The 14,290-nt window shown below is 34.7% G+C and overlaps 2 protein-coding genes across 4 annotated transcripts; both read right to left on the bottom strand.

Moving 5' to 3' along the window:
- Nucleotides 1–3,795: 3,795 nt before the first annotated feature.
- Nucleotides 3,796–9,525, bottom strand: LOC122602805 (E3 ubiquitin-protein ligase RGLG2-like). 2 transcript variants are annotated; one of them, XM_043775402.1, is made up of 12 exons: nt 9,190–9,525; nt 8,347–8,779; nt 7,940–8,024; nt 7,723–7,863; nt 7,519–7,632; nt 7,295–7,392; nt 6,343–6,422; nt 5,803–5,908; nt 5,553–5,680; nt 5,242–5,446; nt 5,064–5,120; nt 3,796–4,140 (listed from the first exon to the last, which is right to left on the bottom strand). In XM_043775402.1, the coding sequence occupies exons 2-12, from the start codon at nt 8,686–8,688 to the stop codon at nt 4,060–4,062; spliced, it is 1,437 nt and encodes a 478-aa protein (XP_043631337.1). In that variant the 5' UTR covers nt 8,689–8,779; nt 9,190–9,525; the 3' UTR covers nt 3,796–4,059. The 2 variants fall into 2 exon arrangements, with proteins under 2 accessions (XP_043631337.1, XP_043631336.1); XM_043775401.1 differs by having other exon boundaries at nt 5,242–5,449; nt 9,190–9,523.
- A 1,710-nt stretch (nt 9,526–11,235) lies between these two features.
- LOC122602807 (ATP-dependent RNA helicase drs1-like) lies at nt 11,236–14,290 on the bottom strand. Of its 2 annotated transcripts, none has more exons than XM_043775403.1 (5): nt 13,972–14,290; nt 13,783–13,880; nt 12,192–12,587; nt 11,645–11,705; nt 11,236–11,574 (listed from the first exon to the last, which is right to left on the bottom strand). In XM_043775403.1, exons 1-5 carry the CDS (start codon nt 14,232–14,234, stop codon nt 11,496–11,498), a joined length of 897 nt encoding a protein of 298 aa, XP_043631338.1. In that variant the 5' UTR covers nt 14,235–14,290; the 3' UTR covers nt 11,236–11,495. The 2 variants fall into 2 exon arrangements, with proteins under 2 accessions (XP_043631338.1, XP_043631339.1); XM_043775404.1 differs by having other exon boundaries at nt 11,645–11,690.

The following is a 14,290-nucleotide window of genomic DNA, read 5'->3' as shown; positions in this document are numbered from 1 at the left end:
GAGGCTCGGGTGATTGTAAAAAAATCCATTGGGTTTCTTGGGACAGAGTGGCCTCGCCAATCGACTCGGGTGGGCTGGGTCTTTGTAAACTTGCGGACTCAAATATCGCCCTCCTGGCTAAATGGGTATGGAGGTATCACAATGAACAAGACACCCTTTGGAAAAGGGTTATTGATTCGCTTCATAAAACTAGAAGGTGTTGGGAACCTATTCCTAGAAGTAGATCCTTGAATGAAGTTTGGAAGTCTATTGTCAAAAGCGTGTGTAAAGTGAAGATACAAGGCATCGAGTTAAACAGTTTATTCAAGGGCGTGTATGGGTCGGGTGAATGCATCAGATTCTGGATAGACAAATGGGTTTCTGAACAGACACTTAAGGAGAGATTTCCCGCTTTGTTTAGGCTCGAAAAAGAGAAAAGGTGTTTGATTACAGATAGGTTCACTAGTGACTCAAAAACTTTTGGGTCCAATTGCAACTAGACACGGGCTCCTTCATCGTTTGAAGAACTCCAAGAATGGGAAGATTTACTAAACTTGATGGCAGGTGTCGTTATAAAACGTGAACCAGACAAGTGGTTGTGGGTTGGCGACAAGGACAATTCATTCTCGGTCAAAAGTGTAAAGGAATTTCTAATAAATCGGTATGATTACAGTGATAGATTTGTTTTCAAATGGTCAAAGTGGGTGACGAAAAAATGTAATATATTCATGTGGCGGGTCTCCTTGGATAGACTACCGACCTTGGTGGCTCTAAATGCAAGAAACTGCTCTTTTGGTAACATGAATTGTTGTCTCTGCGAAGGGGAAAAGGAATCCATTGAACATGTTTTATGCTCATGCAAAATTGCTATGGATATTTGGCACAAGATTAGTCAATGGTGTAAGGTGAGACCACTATTCTTCTTTTCAATAAAAGACATTTTCGAGGTTTACAAACACGTGGGGCTAAGAAAAAGCAGCAGCAAGATCTTCAAAGGAGTGATTTTTGTAGCGTGTTGGTGCATATGGAAGGCAAGGAATGAAAAAAGATTCAATGGAGGTGGCAACGTGATGGCGGAAAAGGTTTTCCACGATATCAAGACGACTAGTTTCTTATGGTTTAAAAATAGAACAACACTTTTTAATTGTAGTTGGGTAGATTGAACTCGTTTGACGTCTATATGTAAGTATTACTTGTAACATATAGGCCAATTCATGTTTTTGAGAGCTTGGCGATTGATGAATAAAAGTTACTTTTTAAAAAAAAATTAAAGATAAAAGGTTATAAATCGGGGCGATCATATTAGTTGTTTGGTGGGCCGATATGATGTTTTTGATACGAAGTCATATTTTAGCCTAAAAAGAAGAGAAATACCATGTTATGTGAATAGATTGTTAGCCATTCTTGTGATTGTCTAAGTGAATTGATTCAAAATCTGCTATACTTTGGGTTTGTTTGGCAAGGGGTTTTTAGAGGCTTTTAAGGGCTTAAAAGCTATTAGTTTTTAAAAAAAGCTCCTTTAAAAATTATAACCCTGTTTGGTAAAACATAAAAAATCAAAAGCCCCAGCTCTGAAAAACTCCTAAAAGCCCCAAAAGGTCTTTAAAATAAAAGCTCGTAGGAAGAGAGTTGAAAATAAAGCCTCAGCCCCTAGCTCCAGCCCCAAGCCCTTAACTACAGTCACAACTCCAAGCTTTTGTGTCAAACATATCTTAATATAATCTCAACTGTTACAAAATTGATACATTGAAGTTTTCCCATTCAGGGTTACTTAGGATGGCGAACAATTTTTTTTTACTCTAACCGGGTTTTTTTGTTTATTATCTACGACCAGTTCTTATAATTTTCATTGTCATTTCCAACTATTTTCGTGTTAACCCTCAAATTTTTTGCCCATCACAAAATTTAACCTCTTGTAAGACTTCTTTGACGTTATAAATCATATGGTGATGGTTATTGTTCACGAAAGCTTTCATTTAATAACAACACGAGAGCTCAAAAAATATATTGATAAATTAAGGTTAATGATAATGATAAGTTATTTCTAACAATGATAATAAAAGTGATCTACACATGGTATAGACTATAGAATCCCAAATTTCCAACCATATTTAACACATCAATCATTTGACTTCAAAATAAGACAAATAAGCATTTGGTTAATTTGTGAGCATGCATTACTTAATCAAATAGGCCACAACTTTATCTTCTGAATAATTGAATAACATAGATCCTTAGAAACCCCAGAACAGAACAAACAGAAAAAACATCCCAACAACTTTGTGTTTATTTGGATTTACAAACATATTGTGATGGAGATGATGATTGCAAAGGTGTAGGAGTAACTTGCAAGAACAAATAATTACCAGCAAAAAGATCACCAAAATGTGACTGACTCTCTTTAAGCCTTTTCAAAACCTTTGTCAATGATGCAATTAATATTCGAGTTTTTCGTCTCATGAACTTCCTAAAGCTTGGAATTTTCATCTTTATTCTCTTCTTGATATGCACTTTTTTTAGCCTCAATGACCATCTTGCTCTTGACTTGAACCGGTTTATCTCTTGCTCGATTTCGTCGTTGTTTTCTTCGTTTTTCAGCTTTTGGTATGAAAATCCAGTGCAAGCCATCATCCTGTTCTGTTGAGTTTGTTATCCAAGAAATGCTAATAATATTAATGATGATGATGATGATGATATAACAGAGTGGCTGGAAAAAGAAGTGATACGTGTTGATGATTTCATCTGATCATCCGAATGGCTTGGGCTGGGGTGGTTTATGAAGCTGTCAGTTGTTGTTGGTGGGTACACCATTTAATGCAGCATCAATAGTGGATGTTGAGAAAATAACACACTAATGAATACGTATCATTATGCGTTTATACTTGGTGTACACATAAAGTAAAAAACTTATAAAAACATTTTTTGTGAATACCAAATTAAATTGTTTTGGGGTTTTTCTCACAAGTTATTAGTTCGACTATTAGGAATGACTAGTTTTCTTGGGGACATCATTTTACGATAATACAGACCAGGTTAAAACAATATACTTTATCTATCTTAAGGAAGTGACACTCACCATTGAGCTGAAATGCAATTCAAAATGTGTCTTTTTTGCAATTTAAAAAACCATTAAAATAAAAACTATTGGTTACTCCGGGTTTTTTTTTTTTTTTTTTGGTTATCTTGATGGTGGATGATAATTTTGAGACAACTTAGAATAAAAGGACATACTATACATAGCATAAAAATGGGTTTCTAATTTCTTTCACTTGAGGTTTTTCCTTTTTGGTGTATTTTGGTGTTTAGTCACATGTATCTCAGTCATGAAGTAGACAAAATAATGATTGATTATATATATTTATTAAGTTTGAAGAGAACATGTCCTATTTTAAATAGCTGGTATATGAAACGGGACCTTAACTTTATTATCCATATACAACAACACTGGCTTTAAATTTGCCGGTAGTTGAGTCATGTTATGTTTTGCTCCAATAATAAAGTTGTACCAATCCGAAAAGATTGCTCAATTCCGTCCAGGTTACAAGTATATGGTGGTTTAATTTGTAGACAACAAGACGAAGAGATTTGCTGATTTGCTTCCAGAAAGAATTCCAAAAGACAAATGGATAGAGTGTATTAAAATAATGTCCATCTGAAATCAAATGTTTATGTTTATTAAAAGTATGTAGTATTTAGATATTAAAACGGGCTGTAAGTTGTTAGAACCCCAACATATGACATACTAAATAGATATGAAAAACGAGGTTTACATGTATATATAATCTCACACTAAAAAATTCCGTAAATTATGCCTGATTTCGGAGTTCACTAACACTTCCATATACACATCTCATGCCAAAATTTATCCAGCACCAAATGATAATTTATATTACACTCTATCATTTTTAACAAAGAACCCAACCATTGGAAATATAATTTACATTTTAAAAATCACACTCTTTCATTTACAGATCCAGAAACGCAAAAAAAATATAGACAGAACAAAATTAAGATCATCACCCCGAACAAACCAATCTTTTAGGAATGTGAGCTATTTGCAAGAACAAATTAAATGCAGCTTTAATACAGCTTTATTCTGGTTTCAATTGGCTTCCGGCAGATAGGGCACAGCTTGAGTGTTTCTCCACAGTCGCAACACGTCTGCAAAATAGTAAACAGCATTATAGAAGTCCAGAAATGTGTAACACATAACTAGAGATCCAACTGAGTTTAGCAGCAATTTCAACCTTATCAAGTCAAAATGGTTAATTTGTACTATAAGTCCATGTTAATGAATCAAATGTGTAAACTTATAACCTAACTAAAAAGGGAAAATGATCAAACCGGTTGATTGAGATAAGCCCATTACAAAATCCAACTGTTTATAACCTCCTAGACTAAGTAGTTAAGGACCAAAATTTCGGTGTTTCGGTCAAGGACTGGTATTTGAAATTTCGGTTATTTCAGTGGTATTTCGGTAATCGTAATATTATAAAATTATATATATACCAAAAAGATTGCAATTATACACACAAAAAGCAAGTATATTAAGTTAATACTCAATCTAAATATCAAAGTCAAGCTTAAAAGTGTCAATATTTGATAGAATAGTGTTAATACTTCGAAATTTTAGTGTTTCTTATGTTGTTTTTTAGTTTGGACAAAAATAATTTAATTAAAAAAAAAAATCTGAAAAACTGGTATACCACCGAAATTTGACCGATTTCAGTGAGATTTCGGCAAATTTCACTGAAAATCTCGGTACCGAAATTGTAGACAAAAATCTATACCGGTATACCAGTGGAGGACCGAAAACCGAAATACCACCGGTATACCACTCGTATACCACCGAAATCGACTACATAGCTCCTAGATTATTTTATTCACAAGATATTGCTTTTTAAATAACTTTAATTAACATACTAGTTGTTCATAAAACTTAATAAAGATCAGAAAATGTTAGTTGTTAAACCCAACAAGACTATTGCTTTTTGAGCCATCCAAAAAGATAACGACTTTGACCCAATAACCAATCCATCTAACCACCCGTTTTGCCACCTATGGAGTAGAATTAAGAAGCATACCTGATGTCCACAACCGAAGGCCATATCCTTTGGATTAGTTAGGCAAATGGGGCATAGCTGTAAGGTATGCAAAAGATATTAGGCATTTTTCACATCTCTATATGACTACATCTCATATGGATGAAAAGAGTAAAGTGCATCTAATAACACCAGGCACAATCGAAAAAATCAAATTCACCTGATTTTCATAAGTAGAAACTGGCATAGGTGGTGCCGTGCGCTCTACACCAGAAGGAGCATAATAAGGAACAGCAGTAACAGGAGCGTTTGGGTCATAATAAGGTTGTGACCCCTGAAAACCAGTTGAATGTGTTGGTTTTGAGCTGCTAAACGATGGTACCGGGGGAGGAAGGGCAACCCTCTTGGGGGAAATTCCTTTGCGACTGCTGTTAATTCAAATATATGAAGTATGAGAAAAGAAGACGTTCAGGGCCAGGTCAAACTAACGTGACCACATGGCAATAAATGGAAACAGACCCAGTCAATTACCCTAGTATACTCAGTTCGATAGTTGCTTTATATTGGGTAGGAATTTCCATCAGTGCTGCAAGAGCAAACTCAGTCTCCTTTCGAATTGGAGGTACATTCTTGGTCATTATTTCCGTGAAGTTCACAAACTAGCATTCAAAAGGGATAGAACATGAGAATAAATATTTACAATGAAAGTATCTCACAAGTAACACAGCATGTTCACCTACAACCAATGAAATTATTATTGAAATTGGCTTTCAATATTTACCTGGAAATTGTCAAAGCTGCGAGAAGGAATATTATCATCAAATTCCTTCATAGTGTCCCAAGGACCATCACCAACTCCAACTAGTACAATAGACAGTGGAAGCTTGCTGTAGAAAATAGAGCTACATATCAGCTTGGGACCATAGTCCATCTTAAAAATGGCTGAATTGGTGGTTCCGGCAGGTGAATTGCTCTTTTTTGTACAGAGTGAGTTTGACCCAAAACACTTTTTGTCAATCCGTGTGTCAGATGATCACTATAATAGCATTATTTTGATAATAGGAAGTTTTTGGCATTAAAAAATCCCTGTAGATAGAGAACACCACCAATATTGACGCATTCATATGTAAATGCATTGAAATTACCACCTGTGCTACATCTTTATATAACTTTGGTAATTAGGATTGTATTATTGTGTATTAGAATAGGAAATTTCATAGGGTATAAATAGTAGAATTATTTACATTTGACACCCTGTAATTAATCATGATATAAAACCTAGTCTAGTTTATATATAGTTATGAAGGTTGTAGACAATAACCTTGCTTCAACTATGGCATCCACGGTTCTTTGTTCCTGTGGACTTAAACGGCCACGTTCGGTATCCACACTTCGTGTTACCTATGTAATAAACAAAGTGTTAAACTTCATATATATTATTACTTATTTGAGCACGTTACCCTAATAGTATATTAAAATGGAACTATGGCTAGTAAAGGGATGATAAAATAAGGTATGCAGCTATTGAACACATGCTGAACCTAACAATTCAAAGGGGGATTTGGTTGTGAATTTCGTTGTCATTATCCTGAACCTTAGTAAGAAAAAGAGCAAATTTCAAATTTATAAAGCAGCCTAATTTCTGATACAGTACTGGTTGCCTGGTTATAACCTGGCATAACTAAGAAAGGCTGAGGATATGCCAATATGACTTTACATTAAATTGTTTATCTGAAGTCTTTTAGAATAGTAATATTGGAAAAAAGATGATATACTGCTAGCTAGGCCATCAATCAAGTGAATTCTTGATATAGCAAACTAGCAGTAGAAAACAAATCAACTAATGAAACTAAGATGGGCTAGCATGGTTAAAGATGGTATGTTATACTCTGTAACTTATAAATCAGCTAATAGGTTCTGGCAAAGTTAAGTCAGTTGGAAATTTGAAATGATTTGACATGCAGTGTGTAACAAGGTTAATTAGGTGAAAAGCAATGGAAATTATGAAGAGTGCAAAACCAATTATTAAAATTGATAAGGATATGTGAAACCACACAGAGACTGAAACAGTTCTATCTATAAAAAATTATTTTAGTGAAAAACGCAGTTTCTCATGACCAACCGGTCCTGCTCATGATAAAACAGAATGCGGTAACACGGAAAGTATCAGTTCAACAGTACAAGTGTTGGAGACATGTTCAACAGTAAGAGGTCGAAATTCAGTTACATAATATGATTACCATTAAATTCCTAAAGACCAATAGAAATAGTACCTGCCCATCAGCAATGATAACCAACACATGATATTGTCCTCCACTATCTTCAACAATAGTCATTGCCTTTTCAATGACAGGGGCAAATGATGTCGGGCCTGTGGCAACATAAAAGATATATATTTACCCACAAACGAGTATGCCATAAACTATGAAGCGCAAAAGAAAAACTTCTGCAATTCTAATAAGCAGGAAAGAAAAAAGTGGTGCAAGACTTCAAATACCTGCAAGCTTTAAATGAGGTAGTAGCTCCCTGTACCTACTTAAGACTTCTTCGAATCCATTACAACACCTCTCTTCGGGATAAAAACTGAAGACATCTTGATCATGTGTGGATGCTGCCAGTTACAAAAGAGTTTTAGGATACTTTCAAAAGCATATTAATTTTGTTATCATTATAGAAAGACAAAGTTGCTCCTAAACTATACCATCTCCAAACCCGTAACAAGGAATCAAGTTGTCTTCATCAAACGCTGCTAAGGTTTTCCCAATAATGGAGATTGCCTGTTGATATGGATTCATACCATCTCCAATATGATGTAAACTTTTTCTCTGAAAAGACCTTGAACCTGCTCAGCAAAAGCACGATTAGCAAGTTTCATTTTGGTAAAGCAATTCAGAATTGAACCAAGATAGTAACTTTACCTGTCCATTCATTGCTCTTAGTGAAATCAATACCTAGTATAAGGTTAGAAGACTCGAGCCCTGCACGTGCAAGAGCCTCGGTCACCTACACAGAAAATGCATGCCTCAGTTAAACAATAGCATATTTTCTAGAAAAATTACATGCAAAAGAAGAAACTTGAAATATATGAATAACTTTGCGATTCAAAAAACAGTCGCAAGATTCTACCATATAGATTCTACTATACAGGTATAAATACAATTCCATGAAAGAATTCATTACAAATCACAAAAAGTCGAAAGCTTTAGAAAACAGTTCATCTATCTTACCAAATTTTGCAAGAAATATGAACACAAGAAGTATGATAACATATTATTTTTGCAAGAAGTATAAATACAAAGAAGTCAATCTCAACAAGCAACAATACCTGTTCCAGCGAATGGTAACTATCTGCAATCGTGGAATACCGCCGGTCAAACTTACTCTGAGGTCTATGAGGTTGACCTCCATAAGCCGAAGCAGAAACAGGAGCTGGAGTCGCAACCACCGGTGCGGGTGCAGGAGTGTGCTGTGGTGGTGGATACGCTTCCTGAACCGGATAACTCTGCTCGTATGGTGTCGGATAATTCTGCTCGTACCGGGACGGATACGAAGACGGTTGAGGCGGAGGATTATTGTTTCCGTATTGATTACGAGTAAACGAGGAAGAAGGCTGGTAGGATGCACCACTGTAACTTGCATCATCTTCCCTTGATGTTTTTGCACCCATTATTTTATTCCAATTCCAATGTATATATATCCAATCAATATCAATATATATATATATATATACACTTGCAAATTAATCTTCTCTCAAGCTTCTGCAAAGTAAACAATATTTATATAAAGTATATTTAACGAAAGCCTGTGTATTATATTCTATACCCAATCAATATACTTGCAAATTAATCTTCTTCAAGCTTCTGCTAAGTAAACAATATATGTATATGTATATATATAGTATATGTAACGTGAGCCTGCGTATATTGAAAACTAAATTAAGGAGGTATTTCCAGGAAAGTAATAAGGCGATTACAGAGGAAGATTCCCAGACGCTAATTAACTTTATTAGTAAGTTACTTACTTATATATCTATACTACTAAATATTAATATCTATATTTATATATATATTGGAGAGTAATTATAATAAGTATATGATTATATATAATTATAATTATAATTGGATAAATAAATGAATATGCAGGGGGGATTCAAAGGAGATAGATGAACCTGATTGGATCTTTTTTTCTTTTGAAGTATAATAAAATATACGTGTGTGTTGAAATTTGTTTAGTGAGATAGGAATCTGATTCTGAGGTGTTTGTTTTTCTGATTAAGAAAGAAAGGAGTCTAAGCGATTTCTTTTCTAGTATTAAAATTTTGATTTGATGAATGATTAGTGGGGAATTAAGTCATTAACATATGGAGTGTTTGGGTGTAGTGTATGCGTTAGGTGTAAGTTGAAGGGGGTGGTGGCGTAGACGTGATCGGAATTGACACGTCACTCATCGGATATATATTCAAAGCTTCCTTCCACTTCCATGCCACATGTGTTTTAAAAATTTCTACATTTAAGCATGTGCAGTGCATATGAAATATACGAGTCTTTTTGACTTTCTCTTCTTTCTCTTTATTCTTTTTGTTTCGAAAAGTGAACACAAAATAATGTTTAATTTTGTTACTACAATTGACGCTTTTTGATACTTACAGCTGCTCGGATACGAAACAAGTCGTGTTCGTTCGTTAAAAAAAAAATGCTTTAATTTTTTAAGTTTTTATTTTAAAAACAACGGCCTACAAACAAATGGTTTAGAGAGTTTGAACTCGTTTATTTCACTTTAACTAACAATTTTAATGTCAAATATTATTTGATATATCAAGTATCTCCCAGCAGTACTTCTCATTATAACTCAGTGATTGAAGACTAGTTAAGGACATTTGAAGGTATTTTACAATAAAGTCATTGAAACAGGTTTGAGTCTTACAGAGGTTTGAGTCCTACAGAGGGAGCATGGTTTTATCTCAATTAAATGTCGTGCCTTTAGGCGGTTTGAGGGTGAAAGGGCTATCTAGCGTAAGCTAGATCCCTTATTGCGAGCAAATAATCCACACCTTTCAAAAATAAAATCTTTCCAGCACATATTTTATTTATCAGATATGGCATGTAGCATTTCTTATTGATTTATATTTTTTTAAGCAATAAAAGTAGGGTGGAAGGATTATTGACGCAAACAATATATTCAACCCAAAATTAATATCAATTATTTAAATCACTAGCGTTAGCTTTATCATTCGTATATTATTATAAATTCATGATATTTTTTAATATTTCCTTATCGACTAACAAATAAAGTCCGTTTATCCGAAACTAACTCAATGGCAAAAGACACTCCTATATGCCCCCGAGCACAGTCAACTCTGGGATAGCCCAAGTACATAATATAACTTCATTCCAAGAAAAGCTCCATGAGGTCTAACCATTTGTGAGTCATAGGTATGGTATTTCAGTTTGCTTTCAATATGAGTAATGATACATATGTCTAAAACTATGATTAATACTGTAATACCCAACTACCCATTGTTGACACTTGACACATGTAATCCTTACTGTTGGTTTTATCATGTGTTTACTCAGTTACTCCTTGTTAGACACACCTTTTAAGGATATTATCACTGCAAGTCTGCAAGCATGGTCAACCAACTATTCAATCTCTAATGTAAGGACACCTAGACTTACCCAAAAATCGGTTCTTGGTGGAACCGGTTATTTTTTTTGGCATGTCTAATTGTACAGTCATGGTCAAACAACTAAACAATCCACTTTTTTAAATTTTCCCTTCTCCGCTTTTGGAGAAAATGGCCTAATTTGCCAGTTAAAGATACTGATTTTCCTTTTGATTCTACTTTTTAGTTATATTCTTTTATTCCTGCAATTGATTCGACTTTGAAATTTATAGCAGAGTTCTGTAGCTAAAAGATACAAAATTTTAAACAAAATTCTGTAACTAAAAGATACCACAATTCCCAACTGTTCTTCATATAGAAACATAGGCCCCAATGATTGAAAGATCATTTCTTCACGATCACGCAATTGATAAGACAACTTGAAACTGAATTGATTCGGGTTTGAAATTTATAACAGACATATAGGACCGGAAAATTCAAAATTTTCAACAAAATTCTGTAACTAAAAGATACCAAATTCCAGACTGTTCTTCATATGGAAACATAGGCCACAATGATTCATAGATCATTTCTTCATGATCACGCAATAGATATAAAAAAAAAACTTAAAACTGAAGCAGAATCTTATAGTATTAACTAGCAAGAGTTTGTAAATGTACCAAGAATTGACGGAAGCTACTGCCTTTCCATACAGAACATATTAAGCATTTGCTTACAAACAATCAACTCAACTAGAAAAACAGCTACCTTAAAGTTCTAAGTAAAAAAACACATACTCAGGACCACAGATCACATTTTAAGGGCTACACAAAACTGCAACTTTCAGCAAATAGCTCATCTTTGGAGATATATCAAGTCGATTCGATCTTTTTCTTCTTCTTCTTTGATGCTAACTCACTTGGTTCCACTTCTATCGACATTCTCTTTGTCCTATAGATAAATCATATCAGAAATAGAGTTTTGAAGGTATGAAAAAAGATGCAAAGAAGCAAACAAGTACCTTTTAGAAAGCTCCTGTGTCTCATTATTTTCTTCATCAGCAGCATCTAAAGATAAGTAGCCTCAATAAAAGAAAACATATTCAGATTACTTTAACTAAATATCTACAATGTGGCAATCTCGACATATTTACTAATGAATAGGTGGACTATCATATGGCTCATCCCAAACTTGTCCACACGCAAAAAGATAAGCAACAAAGGAAGCGGTCAAAAGTCTTTCAAAGTGAAATTTTTAATTTCAACTTAAATTAGGTAATTCTAATAGCTAACATGGTTATAGACTTATAGAAATCATATTTAACACACTAACTATTGACAAAGAAACTGTTGGAGACAGCCCAACCTGACCCATTTCCATGTGTACTAGAAACAACTAATGTCAACCAATCCCATGTATACCCGTCATCCCGTCATCCGACCTGATCACTTTACCACCTCTTATGTACACTCCCTCCCGTCACAAAAAAGAATATGAAGACAAATCATTTGGACAGGTTTACATATCTCAAAAGTATATATTTATAATGCTTATTGTATCATATGTACCTGCTTCATTTGCTTCATTTGCATCATTTGCACCATCTGCATCATCGTTTACTAAATCATCGTCTTCTAAATCATCATCTGATTCTAAATCAGAACCCCAACGATCTTTCCCAACATCAAAGTCCCAACGATCTCCAACTGGAGGCATCCAGAACTCTTCTTCCTCTGCGTCATTATCTTTCTCTGCTGGATCTCTGACTTCTGAAATGATCATACTTGCATCATTCTCCTCCTCCATTTTCTTCTTGTTCTTGTTCTTGTTCTTCTTATCCTTCTTCTTTTTCTTCTTAGAACCGTCTCCATCGCTCTTTGAAGCAGCTTCTTCTGGTTTCTCCTCCCCGTCACCTTCCACCATACCATTTGATACTTCTTTGGCAGCTTCAGCTTCCTGTTTCTCTGTTTAACAGTGATCTTACTTCATATCAGGTATACACATTCCCAATATAGTAATGTCATCACAAAGGATTCAAGGAAATATAAAGCTACATAGCTGAAAACATTTATGTCCAATCAAGGTTAATTGTTCTTCAAAATAAAATTGAGCATTATAGCTCTTGGAAAAAGGGCTTACACCACGTGCATCATTAAACAGTATGAAACATAATTAATTTAAAAGTTATGACTTCATCAAAAACGAAAAAAAACAATTTATCTCACATAAGTTGTCTTCAACCTTTTCTTTTACACAATTTGGGGCACACGTAATTACATCTTTAGTCGTAACATTTCAAATGCATATTTTTCTCTAGCACACATTAGACATCCGTTCATAAAGTTATTAACTACTTGATTGCGAAAGCTGACTTCAGCTTCATGTCTAAAAAAACATCTTTCAATCCTTACAGTTGCAACACCCAAAACTAAAGTTAGCTTTATTAATCAGCATCCCATCTTCTCTAAGACCTAACCAACAAATAACGAAATAAATTCCAACTTTTTATGCTTCATTCTTCAAGAAGACCGTAGCCTAGGCTACCCCTACCTTCAAGGTACCCCATCCTCAATGCATATACTTACTCCAAGATGAAGTATCCAGGACGTGGGCATTTGGAAAGTATCCCGCATTCAATCCTACCAAATTCCTAAATGTGTATGAGTTGGTTTGGACACCATTTTTGCAGGTCTAGTGTGGGCAAGGCATGTTTGGCAAGAGCTTGTTGGGAGCTTTAGCTTTTTATTTTGAACAATAAGCTCCTTTTATGTTAAAAGCTTTGTTTGTATGCAACTAGCTTTAGCTTTTATTTGGAAAAAAAAAACTCCAAAATGAAACGCTACTCGTTTCAGGAATTTTTAGTTTGGATGAAGCTTTTAATTTTTAAAGTCACACAAACACCTCTTAAAGTTGCAGCTAGAGCTACCATAACAAACACCTTTAGAAAATAAAAGCTCTAGCTAAAAGCTTTGCTTAACAACTACATCTTACAGCTCCAATTAAAAGCTGATAGACTACATGGCATATAGACTACATGGCATATAGATGTAACAATTACAATCTCCCTTCTTTGCTTAACAACTACTATGGCTGTATCTTACGGCTCGAAATACCCTAACTTAACTACGGATAAAAAAACAAGCCGAAACACAAACCAACCTAACATGTGAAGGAACCGTTTTCCATTGATATGCTTCCAAATATGCTCTTCAATCTTATTCACAGTATCCCCAGTCAGCTTACATATCAACTTAGACCTGCCAATACAACATATATATATATATCACCAGAATTTCTAAACCATAAAAAATTTATAACAAAACACAATTTTTTTAATAATAATAGTACCGGCAAAGGGGGTCTTGATTGAACATATTAAGAGGAGGTTTATTACGAGCCAGAGCTGAATCAATAAGCCCAATCCTGCAGTGTTTGGTCTGAGCGTATGACTCTTTGCCATCCGCCGGCACTTCGTGGCCGGTTTCCACGCATTTGTAGCGGCCGTTTTCGAGTTTCTTGAACTTGGGTTTTCCTAACAAGAATTTGCCTTCCATTTCTTTGTGTGGTTGTGGGTCGTCTTGCTTGCTTTCATTGTTTTTCTTCTTCCCCATTGATTTTTATACTTTATTGAAGTAGGAGACTGTTTGTTTATTGATGTTGTGTTTTC

The sequence above is a fragment of the Erigeron canadensis genome, chromosome 6 (genome assembly GCF_010389155.1).
Source record: "Erigeron canadensis isolate Cc75 chromosome 6, C_canadensis_v1, whole genome shotgun sequence".
Lineage (NCBI taxonomy): Eukaryota > Viridiplantae > Streptophyta > Magnoliopsida > Asterales > Asteraceae > Erigeron > Erigeron canadensis.
The sequence above is the reverse complement of the archived record's forward strand: the minus strand, read 5'-3'. Positions and strand labels throughout refer to the sequence as shown.